The 14,441-nt window shown below is 39.7% G+C and overlaps 1 protein-coding gene across 1 annotated transcript; it reads left to right on the top strand.

Moving 5' to 3' along the window:
• The first annotated feature begins 1,572 nt into the window (after positions 1-1,572).
• Positions 1,573-3,096, top strand: LOC124273321 (uncharacterized PE-PGRS family protein PE_PGRS44-like). The gene is made up of 2 exons (XM_046708561.1): positions 1,573-1,788; positions 2,422-3,096. The coding sequence occupies exons 1-2, from the start codon at positions 1,573-1,575 to the stop codon at positions 3,094-3,096; spliced, it is 891 nt and encodes a 296-aa protein (XP_046564517.1).
• The last annotated feature ends 11,345 nt before the right edge of the window (positions 3,097-14,441 follow it).

Here is a 14,441-nt window from a genome sequence, read left to right on the forward strand (position 1 = left end):
TCATTTGACCTTGCCAATATCATATTATGTGGCCTGTGTCATGTCACTTTATGTCTCATTTCATCCAGTCTCTCTCAGTAGAAATCAGATATGACATTTGACCTCCCTGTCTCTTTTGAATATGATTTCTTAGACATATCCTGCCATGAGATCATACTTGAAGAAAAACATTTGTAAATATTTTTCAGTCAAGACTTATCAAAACACCCTTCCCTGCTTCCAATTCCTTTTGAATAGGACTATTTCAACTGAATGCTTTTTTTCTCAAACTTAACTTAAACTTTTTTATTTCTTCAAACCCTTCAACCCAATAATTCCCTGTGATCCTCACCAAGCATGACCATGACATTCTTCCTTACTTGTAACACACTTTCACAGTGTTAATTTTATTATTTCTCCAAACAAACAAAACTTACCGTGAGTATTATCAAAGATTATAAAGATAGTGTTTAGATAATGTGTTAACTTGTAGCTTCAGAGATCAGACCTTGAAATATTTACAAAAATAAACTTTTGTCCATGACTCTTCAGTATTGCATGCTTACTTTGTGTGAACATGCCTAGAACAATTATAGCACAAAAACCACAGCCATGTGGTGATATTGTGAATATTTCATACACCATTTCATTTTGGGGAGCCATAGCATCTACACCAAAAGAAAGCACCATCTGATGTTTGAATGACTCAAGCACTGTATATTTACATTCAGGATTCAAAGTTCCCTAAAGATTCTCCTGAAGGAACGTTTAGTAGATGGGTTTCAGTAAGTCTGGTTTGACACCAGTGAGAACTTTATTCCAGTCATAGCCTGACTTAATGTTGGAGGAACACCCGAAGTATTTGGTGAAACCCACACACCCTGGAGCAGACAAACCAGGAAACATAATAAGGGCTATCACAGAACTGAAGTTTCCTCATGACCCAAAAGGGGTTCATATAGTTATTTGCATCAGAAAAAAATATGAATTTACTGAGAAAAATTACAATGCATTATTTTTTTTCATTAATTTATAATTATTATAAATATTTTATCTAAAATAATTAATAAGGGCAACCTTCATAATACAGAATATTTTCATTTGTTCTATGAGTTTTAGATATTACAAAAAATGTACAAGTTTCTAAAATGATATTCATACAAAACACCTTTTTTGACCTTCTACAGAAAAGGCACATCAAGATTGAATCAAAATGTGCTTTATCATCATCTCGACTGAAGAAGGTTAACATTGCAACACAGTAAGTATTCAATCAAACATTGCTTCCTTGGCTGGCTGACTTGTAGCACTTTGAATAAAGCACGGCATCAGTTTCTACAATCCTGTGAGATATTGGTCTTAATATTTGTCTCGAGGAAGTAATTAAGTTCTCTTTATGGCAAATATTGCTAATAACAAACAAAATCGTTCCATCACATGTTTTCTCAAGAGCTGGGTTTTGTACCCACAACCTTTCATGACCTATTCAGTGAAATCAGACTTGGTACAACTCGCAAAGGAGCGTCTTTCTGAAGATCAATGAGTGGATGATGGTGGGTGTGGGACAGCTATCGGTGGCATTGGAACAGCGACATGGTGGGTGTGGAACAGCGGATGTTGGGTGTGAAACAGCGAGATGGTGGGTGTGGGACAGCGGTTGGTGGGTGTGGGACAGCAGATGGTGGGTGTGGGACAGTGGATGGTGGGTGTGGGACAGTGGTTGGTGGGTGTGGGACAGTGGATGGTGGGTGTGGGACAGCGAGATGGTGGGTGTGGGACAGCGAGATGGTGGGTGTGGGACAGCGGATGGTGGGTCAGTGAGATGGTGGGTGTGGGACAGCGGATGGTGGGTGTGGGACAGTAGATGGTAGGTGTGGGACAGCCGAGAGATGATGGGTGTGAAACAGCCGGATAGTGGGTGTGGGACAGCGAGATTTTGGGTGTGAAACAGCGGAAGGTGGGTGTGGAACAGCCAGGATGGTGGGTGTGGGTCAGTGAGATGGTGGGTGTGGGACAGCGGATGGTGGGTCAGTGAGATGGTGGGTGTGGGACAGCGGATGGTGGGTGTGGGACAGTAGATGGTAGGTGTGGGACAGCGAGATGATGGGTGTGAAACAGCGGATAGTGGGTGTGGGACAGCGAGATTGTGGGTGTGAAACAGCGGAAGGTGGGTGTGGGACAGCGGATGGTGGGTGTGGGACAGCGAGATAGTGGTATAGTGGTTGTTGGACAGCGGATATAGTGGGTGTGGGACAGCAGATGGTGGGTGTGAAACAGCAGATGGTGGGTGTGAAAAAGCAGATGGTGGGTTGACAGCGAGATGGTGGGTGTGGGACAGCGGATGGTGCGTGTGGGACAGTGGATGGTACGTGTGGGACAGCAAGATGGTGGGTGTCGGACAGCGAGATAGTGGGTGTGAAAAAGCGGATGGTGGGTTGACAGCGAGATGGTGGGTGTGGGACAGCGGATGGAATGTGTGGGACAGCAGATGGTGCGTGTGGGACAGTGGGTGGTGAATGTGTGGGACAGCGGTTAGTGGGTGTGGGACAGCGGTTAGTGGGTGTGGGACAGCAGATGGTGGGTGTGGGACAGCAGATGGTGGGTGTGGGACAGCGGTTAGTGGGTGTGGGACAGCGGTTAGTGGGTGTGGGACAGCAGATGGTGGGTGTGGGACAGCGGTTGGTGCATGTGGGACAGCGGATGGTGGGTGTGGGACAGCGGTTAGTGGGTGTGGGACAGCAGATGGTGGGTGTGGGACAGTGGGTGGTGGGTGTGGGACAGCGGTTAGTGGGTGTGGGACAGCAGATGGTGGGTGTGGAACAGCGGATGGTGGGTGTGGGACAGCGGTTAGTGGGTGTGAGACAGCAGATGGTGGGTGTGGGACAGCGGTTAGTGGGTGTGGGACAGCAGATGGTGGGTGTGGAACAGCGGATGGTGGGTGTGGGACAGCGGTTGGTGGGTGTGGGACAGCAGATGGTGGGTGTGGGACAGCAGGATGGTGGGTGTGGGACAGCGGGTGGTGAGACAGCAGATGGTGTGGGACAGCAGGTTGGGTGGGTGTGGGACAGCAGATGGTGGGTGTGGGACAGTGGGTGGTGGGTGTGGGACAGCGGTTAGTGGGTGTGGTACAGCACATGGTGGGTGTGGAACAGCGGATGGTGGGTGTGGGACAGCGGTTAGTGGGTGTGAGACAGCAGATGGTGGGTGTGGGACAGCGGTTAGTGGGTGTGGGACATGGATGATGGGTGTATGGGACATGGATGGTGTGCGGAGGATGGTGGTTGGGTGGAACTCGAACAAAGGAAGGACTGGTGGGTGACAGTGGATGGACTGGGTATTAGTGGTTTATTGTTTAATACAAACACAAGTTATCAGGGACGATGGTGGGCATTAGATGATACAAGTTGGGACTGTAGTTGGGCAAGCAAGGGGAAGTGGAGGGATAGTTGCGTATTAGCGATCTATTCTTCAAGACAACAAGAGTTACTGGGGACCTGTTCTGCCCTGCATCAAATCCCCACTGGAAAACAATCAGTAGGTCGTGGAGAGCTCCTTGCGCTGGAATCCCCATAAGGAGATAAGCAGTGGGTATATGTCATCCACTCTATGGAGATGCTGAGACAGGCAGGGAGCACTGATGATCTATTCAGGAATCCAGGACACTTGAAGCGTAGAATTACATGCACGACCTAAATATACTGATGGGGTTCAGCTTCATCATGTCCTGGAACTGTCTGAAGGGCAAGACACTTACATGTGGAAGTTTTGTAGTAAAACTATGTAGTTTCCATAATATCAAACCTGAATATCATATCGTTTTACTTGTCATTCTAAGCGGACATAAAAACCTTTTCATTCATTATTTTTTTCAAGGATCATCATTTGTAACAAAAATTCTCACTAATGAATACTGAAATTTTGACAAATTGTCAAATATTTTTTAAAATGTGTCAATATTCACTTTCAGTGTGATGAATATTAGAAAGAATGCACTTACTCAATAATTTATTTTCAGCTAACAGTTACCATGGTTACTGATGCAGATTACATATGAATGTTACAGTACTACACTGTATACATGCACAATAGGTGTATGGCAATCCTTGTATTAAGGAATCATAATGTTTAACTGGAGTATAACTATGACTACAAGTATTCAATCTTCATGTTTGCCTGAAACCCTGCACAGAACCAGGAATGTTTACAACACTTACAAGGAAACATGAACCTACACCCCTGTCATCTCATCTCTGCAACGATGGGTAAATATTTTGGTCATGACAACTTGAAATGAAAATCTGTTTGAATACACATAAATCTGCATTTCAGGAGAAGCCAGCCTTGTATTTCTAAGTCTTTGATGAACCAACAATTAAAAAATGTAACTGGAATTCTTTATGTGGAAAGTGGAGACAAGAATTGAGAGATTGAAGTGTTTTGTGGTTTTAACCCCCTGACATGAGGAGAAAAGTTGGAGGCTGGAAACAAAACTCAACTTTAGAACTGTCCATCTTTCAAGATTTCAACCCATGGGGCAAAACTCAAGCTTAGCTTGCCAATTTTTACCTTTCTATAAAAGAAAAGGAAAGTAGACTGGAGAAACATTACACTGAGCCAAAATAGAAAAATAAATATCAGCCTTGACACATACCATGCATGCATGTGCATCAGCTATGACACATACCATACATGCATGTTCATCAGCTATGACACATACCATGCATGCATGTGCATCAGCTATGACACATACCATGCATGCATGTGCATCAGCTATGACACATACCATACATGCATGTGCATCAGCTATGACACATACCATACATGCATGTGCATCAGCTATGACACATACCATACATGCATGTGCATCAGCTATGACATACCATACATGCATGTGCATCAGCTATGACACATACCATACATGCATGTGCATCAGCTATGACACATACCATACATGCATGTGCATCAGCTATGACATACCATACATGCATGTGCATCAGCTATGACAAATACCATATATGCATGTGCATCAGCTATGACACAGACTGCATAAGCTACGACACAGACTGCATCAGCTACGACACAGACTGCATCAGCTACGACACAGACTGCATCAGCTACGACACAGACTGCATCAGCCATGATACTGACTTTATTAGTCCTAACAGATATTTGCTAAAAATACTTCATATTGAATACTGAGTTTAAAACATTTCAAGGTGTATAGTTTCAATCATCTTCTAGATATACTTTTCATCTAAAGATATATTTCAGTTCCCCGAAATCAAACTAATATTTTGTATAAGAATCACATAAATCAAAAATGTAATTTCCAAATTTATTTCAGATGATGTTCATTGCTGTAACCAGTAAACAAAGACATTGATCACTCATTACAGTCTAACGTATCACTTCCATTTATATGCAAAGTTTACTTGAAAAATAGCACCCAAAAAACAAATGTGGAATTCGGAAAAAACAATCTATCATATGACAGAGTACTAACAATCCGTAAAATTATTGCTTTGCACCAGTCTCCATCATGCTTGCCACTTAAAAAATACCTTGCGACGATGCGCAGAGATAAGGAAGTTAAAAGCTAATTGTCCTCGCACTAATCTCGAGAGGAACTCCACTGGTCCAAAGGAAGGTACCAAGAGACCCAATGATGTAATACTTGTGCGAAACCTTCTCAGGAACTGAATTAAGAATTACATCATTTCTCCAAAGGACAATTTATCTTTTTCGCAGTTGTATAAAAAGTTCGGGGTTGACATCCCTATGAGCCAAATGACAAACATGTGTCCACTGGAATCCCAGGAGGGGACATGACCCAAAACGTAAAATCATTACTCTCTGCTAACCTTTTACACGGACAACACAAAAATCAGATTTACATGAAACTGTGAGTCTGTGTTAAATATTTTTCGGCACTGGTATGAGAAACAGGCAGATCCTCGACAGTGTGATTCGGTTTTTGTTGTATTATTTTTTATGGGTGTATCTGGACTTGTCACCGTAATAAAATCAGCTGCTAGCTGAGCGGTAACTGACATGGTCTTAATTGTGGGTAATTTCCCCTGAGACTCATCGAAAGCCACCAACATCGAAATGTAACTGTGAGGAGTCAATTATTCCCACTATCCAAAAATTCAACTGAGCAGACGTCATTTTGATTGGCGGCAAAAGTATCGAAAAACACATTTTTAACACTTTGTTGAAGACTTACGTCACATGCAGTAGTCACATGGTGCTGTGAGGATAAAACTACTGAGAAAAAGTAACAAACAAGTTGATATTATCTGATCTACACTCAAACACACACAGGATAACGATAAAATGTACTCATGCATAAAAATGCATTATAACAAAATGCATGATTCTGTCGTTTTTGATAAAACATATTTTTATAAAATCAAATCAACAAGAAGTAAGTGACACACATTTGAGGTCCTCCCTTATATTATAATACCCGACTGTGTGTGTATAAATATAACACATTACATTTATCAATGTAGTGCAGGATACATGTACAGTATATACTTTGGGTTTGGTTGTTGTTTAACACCACACTCAGCAATATTCAAGCTATATGGCGGCAGTCTGTAAATAATCAAGTCTGGACCAGAAAATCCAGTGATCAACAGCACAAACATCGATATACGCAATTGGGATACAATGACGTGTCAACCACACATTCAGCTAATCTACATATATGTAAATATATGACCCAGTGTTTGAAGGGCAAATGGGAATTAATGTTATTTGCGAAACAGAACTGTCTTGCTGTATAACTGTACAGATTATCATCAATAATAGATGTAAAGAAAGTAAACCTTTGTAAGATATTTCATCAGAAATATACATGCAATGACTGACTGTTAGTGCAGTGAGGGACTTCCAGCACTGGTAACACTGCTAACATTCAGTACCCATTATGACTTCAATGGTGAATTATGGATAGAGTTTAAAGTCATGAAAAGACATCAATCATGTTCTTTAAATCCTTTTAGGGCTTAAATTTATTTGATTCCAAGTCACTGATGATGTTGTTTGATTATTCAGAACTATATGCACACGTGCAGTCCTTTCATGTTTATTGCTCCAGATTGAGGTCTTTGATGCTGAATTACATAATAAACCTTATGTAATATCATCCAATTACAATTCACAAAAAATGTAATCAGAAATATGTGTAAGCTGCAGGCAGAGTTCAAATGCAATGCAGAACACTCACCTGCAGAACTTATTAGTCCCTCATACAGATCTGATGAATATACCTAAAATTATCCTGTAATTCTCAAGTCTATTAAATATCGGGAGTCAAGATTTCTGATTCTGATAATGATCAGACTTTTTCGTCTCTTTTATGATATATATTTCATTTCAGAAACTTATGATTTATTGATGACTAGCGCCACCTATGGGTCAGCATACACTCACCTTTCCCAAACTCCTGGTATCATCGATATTTTATGGTGATTCATAAACACATGCTTATATAGAGAGAAATGTACTATCAACTATATTTTTAGCTCAGGTTTGTTATGGATGAGGAAAGGTTTATTTACCTGCATGTATATCTGGTACCAGCAAACATTTTGCATGGTTAAAGCATGATGATTTTTGTCCACTCTCCGGCTTGTACACTGTCAAGGTACAAGAACTGTTCTGCTATACTGCACAATAAATGCTTCAGGTGAAGTATTGAGTTTTTCGGACACAGACTGGTTTCCAGGTGGACTTGAGCTGCTGAACTTGCTGTGTATTCTTTTCTCGAGACATATTTCAGTAAGTTGATCTTGTATGTAATATTCAAGATGAAATCAGGATGCAGTCTATGATCTTAGTTGCCCTTTCTTGTGAGGAAACTAACTGGGGATCTGCTGGTCAAAATGGCTGCCATGTCAAGGTGACAGGAAGAAAGGCTGGCTGTCAAAGTGTCAACATCTGGCCTATCTTGTATCGACTGACAGGGTTCTATGGTTTAGATGGATGGATAGATGGATGGACAGCCATTAGTTCAGGGACACCTCAGATGATCTGTACTGATATTTTTTTTACTATGAAAAATATATTTTTCAAGCTTAAATAGTTAATTACGATTAAGAAAAAGTATCATCCAGGTTTTTTCTTGGATTTCAACAGGCAAATTGGTTTTATTGTTTTAAGGTTGAAGTCACTCAAAAGTGTAATCAATAATTGAATTCTGGGTTGAGCAAAACAGAACATCTTTTTGTTTATATTTTTGTTTTATCTATACAGCATGTCAATCAAATGACTTTCTAATCCAAGTTTCTTTCTCTTCTACTTCTGTCTGAGTGAGTGAGTAGGGTTTTATGTCGCTTTTGGCAATGTTCCAGCAATGTCATTATGGGGGACACCAGAAATGGGCTTCACACATTGTACCACATGGGGAATCAAACCCCCGATCCTTGGCATAAGCCCCTAGGCTACTTCACCATCCTGAACTTCTGTGTGAGTCCAAATCTCTCACTGACCAACACTTTGTTTATGGTATTGTACAGAGTGTCCCTGAAGAACTTGACTCCAAGATGCTGACTAAAAGAACTTAGAATCCAGCTATAAAGTGATGCACGTGTAGCAGGGCGTGGAGTCATCTCACAGATGACATCCTTACCTTGTCACCTTGCTGACGGGGTTAACCTCTTTGGTCATGTGGACAAGGCGTCCGACTTTGAATCAGGTCTGTGGTTCGAATCCCAGCACGGGACTCGGAAATTTTATGGCCACTACATTGGCGCCCAACGTGGGGCTGAGCACGTTCATATCAAATTTGAGCAAAATAAGTCTCAGTACCCAACTATGCGGCTCGGGACGTGCCTTCTGTTGACGGGGGAGTATGTAGCAGGGCATGGAGTCATCTCACAGATGACATCCTGACCTTGTCAGCTTGCTGACGGGGTTAACCTCTTTGGTCATGTGGACAAGGCGTCCGACTTCGGATCAGAAGGTCCGTGGTTCGAATCCCAGCACGGGACTCGGACATTTTATGGCCGCTACACACGCAATATGGTATTCCTTAGTTTCCACAAAAGATAACAAGAGAAAATACTGACAAAGCCATTTTAACTTTCGCTATGCATGACACGCCCAATAGGCAATGAGCAACAAACAAACATTCAAATACCAATGTCATAACTATAACAAATTTCATTAGAGTCTGATCATGACGTTATTTCTTTAACTAAACTCAACACGGTTTTCATTCTCTCAAAATGTCTATAGTGGTAACAAAAATATAGATACGTCTTAAATGTCATTGGTGTGTACCACTCATCAGAAGTTAAGGTCACCCAAATCTTTCATGCTGCTACATTGTCGTGAGTGTTCCTTAACTTCTTTTAGTAGTATATATGTGGCAAATCATATACAAACGAATGTCTATTTCATAACAGAAATTGTGAGTGATTTGGATAAGTGTTGCTTTTAGAAGCATTCATGTCATATCAAGATATTACAATAGTTAATCTTTCAGAAAATGACTTATCAACTTAGGTAATAATTGATGTTCCTTAACTTCTTTTGTGTAGTATATTCAATTAATGGTACAAATCACACACGAAGTGTAAAGTGAAGGTGAGCAGCCTCGCTGGAACTCAGTGCTATATAAATAGTTTGATCATTTGTTTGTTGCTATATTAAATGCAGGAACATAGTCCTAACCTACACCACAATATTTCAGCCTTATGCTGTCAGAAGGTTAATACAAGCAAGGCTTGTGGTTGAGTGAGTGAGTGAGTTGGGTTTTACACCGCTTTCAGCAATATTCCAGCAATATCAAAGCGGAGGACACAAGAAACAGGCTTCACACGTTGTACCCATGTAAGTTCACACGTTGTACCCATGTAAGTTCACACGTTGTACCCATGTAAGTTCACACGTTGTACCCATGTAAGTTCACACGTTGTACCCATGTAAGTTCACACGTTGTACCCATGTAAGTTCACACGTTGTACCCATGTAAGTTCACACGTTGTACCCATGTAAGGAATTGAACCCGGGCCTTTGGTGAGATGAGCGAACACTTTAACCACTAGGCTACCTCACCGCACCACCAACAAGAGCGGAGGCAGGACATTCTTTGAGATGTTCAGGGCAAATGCTCCAAGAGACCACCTGCTAAACATTCCATGTTCTTCTTCATAAACACAACAGTGCCTTAGTTCAGATTACATGTCACATCCAGATTTTCAACCCATATAAGGACAAAACAACAAACAACTCAGGACATAAGACAAAATAATTAATTAATCATTTGCATAATTACAGATAATTTTTCTTTTATGCCAAATTTCCAACCTGATCATGTGTCAAGCAGCAAGTCCTCTTCTTACTCAGTTCACATGGAAGCAAAATGCGTAGTTGAAATCTAAAAAATGTTAAAAAATCCCAATTTTACAAATAATCCTTATTGTCCTGCGTGATGCCACTTGGTGACATGTTCTAGTACTAAAGTTGCATGGAGACTTGACGCTGTGCCTACAGAACAACAACGTCCTGACTGCATGCCACAATGTATATGTCAGGGTTATAGATTGGCTGTTTCTGTTGAAGGTTCTCAACACAGTTTACTATTATACAGAGCTGGATGCTTATAAAAAGAGATCATTAAACTAACTGGAATAACAAACTATGTTTTTACAGTCCAAACCAACACATTTTATTGGACATTTGGGAAACTGTCCAGATAAATAAATGTCCAGAATAACAGATGTCCTGAGTAACTATTGATCTGATTCAACCGTGTCCTCATTTACACGTGTATAAAATAATACACACCCAGACTAATGCATGTTCTGATTCAATCGTGTCCTCATTTACACGTGTATAAAATAATACACACCCAGACTAATGCATGTTCTGATTCAATCGCGGTCCTCATTTACACGTGTATAAAATAATACACACCCAGACTAATGCATGTTCTGATTCAATCGTGTCCTCATTTACACGTGTATAAAATAATACACACCCAGACTAATGCATGTTCTGATTCAATCGTGTCCTCATTTACAAGTGTATAAAATAATACACACCCAGACTAATGCATGTTCTGATTCAATCGTGTCCTCATTTACACGTGTATAAAATAATACACACCCAGACTAATGCATGTTCTGATTCAATCGTGTCCTCATTTACACGTGTATAAAATAATACACACCCAGACTAATGCATGTTCTGATTCAATCGTGTCGTCATTTACACGTGTATAAAATAATACACACCCAGACTAATGCATGTTCTGATTCAATCATGTCCTCATTTACTTAAGAAATACAGTTCGCTCTACCACCATGTATAGTGTAATAAAGCACACTTTCGCCCTGAACTAATATAGTTAAAGTACGAGGACGCTTGCGTCCGAGTGCTTTAACGTTATAATAGTTCAGGGCCAAAGTGTGCTTTATTACACTATACATGGTGGTAGAGCGAATTTTATTTCTTTTCTAAGATGCCAAATTTAATACTTTCTAAGGATAATTACAAATAATTTAAGGCAGTAAACAAATGACGGTGATGGTGACCTAAATTAAGAATCCTCGCACAGGGCTAACTGGCACGCTGTTCTATTGAGGTGTCTGCCCCCCTACGTTAAGACGAACGTTACCAGAAAAAAAAAAATGATAACAGTTTGATGATGGTTTACGATCGAATTAAATATCTTCTCTGAATTATTTTAATTACATCTGTCATTAACGTAAACCATATGGGGCAATATGAAAGTCGCATATCTATTACAAACGTAAGTTTAGATCAGTACATCCAGATGAAGCTTAGTAGTCAAGCGACATTCCACGATTGCATTGTGGGAATGTAAACATTGTGAACGTTATCGTGTCGCTGAAAACTTGTGAGTCGAATTGACACATTTTAACCGTCGTAAAACATAAATGTAATGTTTCCACCAGTGATGTTAGCTACGTGAAGCAACTGCAAACCAAGAAACGGGATGCAACGGAGTAGTTTACTGTAGGAGGCCGTACGGAGGCGATGACAACTGACATGCATCGTGACGTCGCTTACATTGTGACGTAATGTAAAATGGTTCGATTACGAGGGGGCACACTAGAATGGAGCAGTGACGGGATAACGTCATTCAATTGTTACGTCATCAAAAAAACTATACCTTTATTGTCTGATAATGTATTTTTTTTCCCGATTGTTCTAACCGCTAGGCATCTTAGAAACGTATATAAAATAATACAGACCCAGACTAATGCATGTTCTGATTATTGAATGATACTTGGTATTACTACCTTTTAAACATTCCAGCCGTTATCCATTAGGTCAGAGATTTGTATTAAAAGGGTCCGAATTAATGCGGTTTTAGGTTTGAGATAGTGATCAATCACTTCATGCACTGACATGTCGAACATCTTATTTTGCATCACATCAGGTCCAACAACTTGTGATATTTTAGTCCTGTAACTTTATACAACTGAAACAGTGAAATTGAGATATGTCAAGCAATGAAGTCCAAACCAAGTTTGTTGTTTCTTAAACTGAAAGGATGCAAAAATGCACAGCAGTATTTGGACTTGATTCCACGGTTTGCAGTGCTGAAAGTGACACAGAAACTCATACCAGTCAGCCTGTAGTGGAGGACTGACTGACTGACTGAGTTTGGTTTTACGCTGCTTTTAGCAATATTCCAGCAATATCACGGCGGGGGACACCAGAAATGGGCTTCACTCATTGTACCCATGTGGGGATTCGAACCCGGGTCTTCGGCGAGACGAGCCAACGCTGTAACCACTAGACTTCCCCACCGCCCTGTAGTGGAGGAGAAAACTAAACAAATTAATGGATAACTCCCTGCTTATTTTTTCAACCTAATGACAGGTATTTTCCAGAAAAACATCTCTAAGCAACTAAAACAAAGGTTTGGCCAAGACAGCATCAGCTCAGCATCAGCGTATGATAGAGTGATAACTACTGTCTGTATGCATGTCACTATCTCTACAAGAGAAAACAACCGTCACATACTTATATCAGCCTTGTCATCATATTCCCTTCTTAGTATATTTTTAACTTCGATATCAGAAGTGTGCCTTGAAATTAAGAACGTATTCGGCATGACGTGTCTACAATGGTATCGGCTCATCAATCACCCCAGACCCTGGTCAGTGTTTAAGAGATTGTCTTTCAAGTAATCTAAAGAGGCCAATATTCGGTCATTTAACAACGCTATCATATTTTATGTCTAATCAGCCGAGAGAAGAGAGCGAAGACTTATGACATGAAAGAGCATCTTTCTTTGACATTTTGCACAGAGCCCAGCACCAAGACAATCATTACCAAGCCTTTGATATCTGGGAATAATGTCTCTCTGATTACAAGCAGCTTAAAATATCTTCTTTGACAAAATATATGATCCATATTTGAGAAATCTTATAGAATTTGAAATACATTCAACCCAAACATGAAATTTCCATTGATACTTGACAACCCATAGCGGCAGCTATTTGCATAAGTCAAGTCTGAAATTAATATGCATCAAGATCAGGCTCACTCTCACATGACTTACGCATCATAACAACTAAACGCAAACAAAAATACACAGGATTAAAAAAAAGATATATTGACTCAATTGTTTTTGATTTGTTGTAATGATTTAGTACAAATTCAGATTTTGTTACAGATAAGAGTTTCAGAAAAGGATTTGTGGGTAAAGACTTGTTGTCAATAACATGTATTGTCTGGTTGTCAATAACATGTATTGTCTGATTATCAATAACATGTATTGTCTGGTTATCAATAACATGTATTGTCTGGTTATCAATAACATGTATTGTCTGATTATCAATAACATGTATTGTCTGGTTATCAATAACATGTATTGTCTGGTTATCAATAACATGTATTGTCTGGTTATCAATAACATGTATTGTCTGATTATCAATAACATGTATTGTCTGATTATCAATAACATGTATGGTCTGATTCTGGTTACCAATAACATGTATAATCTGGTTATCAATAACATGTATGGTCTGGTTGTCAATAACATGTATGGTCTGGTTGTCAATAACATGTATTGTCTGGTTATCAATAACATGTATTGTCTGATTATCAATAACATGTATTGTATTATCAATAACATGTATTGTCTGGTTATCAATAACATGTATTGTCTGGTTATCAATAACATGTATTGTCTGATTATCAATAACATGTATTGGTCCAGTTATCAATAACATGTATTGTCTGATTATCAATAACATGTATTGTCTGATTATCAATAACATGTATGGTGTCTGATTATCAATAACATGTATTATCTGGTTATCAATAACATGTATTGTCTGATTATCAATAACATGTATTGTCTGATTATCAATAACATGTATTGTCTGGTTATCAATAACATGTATTGTCTGGTTATCAATAACATGTATTGTCCAGTTATCAATAACATGTATTGTCTGATTATCAAT

Source organism: Haliotis rubra, unplaced genomic scaffold (genome assembly GCF_003918875.1).
Source record: "Haliotis rubra isolate DU_JTF1 unplaced genomic scaffold, ASM391887v1 Scf18, whole genome shotgun sequence".
Classification (NCBI taxonomy): Eukaryota; Metazoa; Mollusca; class Gastropoda; order Lepetellida; family Haliotidae; genus Haliotis; species Haliotis rubra.

Excerpts from the sequence above, each read along its gene's own strand:
- LOC124273321 (XM_046708561.1), top strand. The coding sequence starts at position 1,573 with ATGGTGGGTGTGGAACAGCGGATGTTGGGTGTGAAACAGCGAGATGGT. Across the intron at positions 1,789-2,421 it reads TGGGTGTGGGACAGCGGATG|CGAGATGGTGGGTGTGGGAC; the intron begins GTGGGTCAGTGA and ends GTGGGTTGACAG.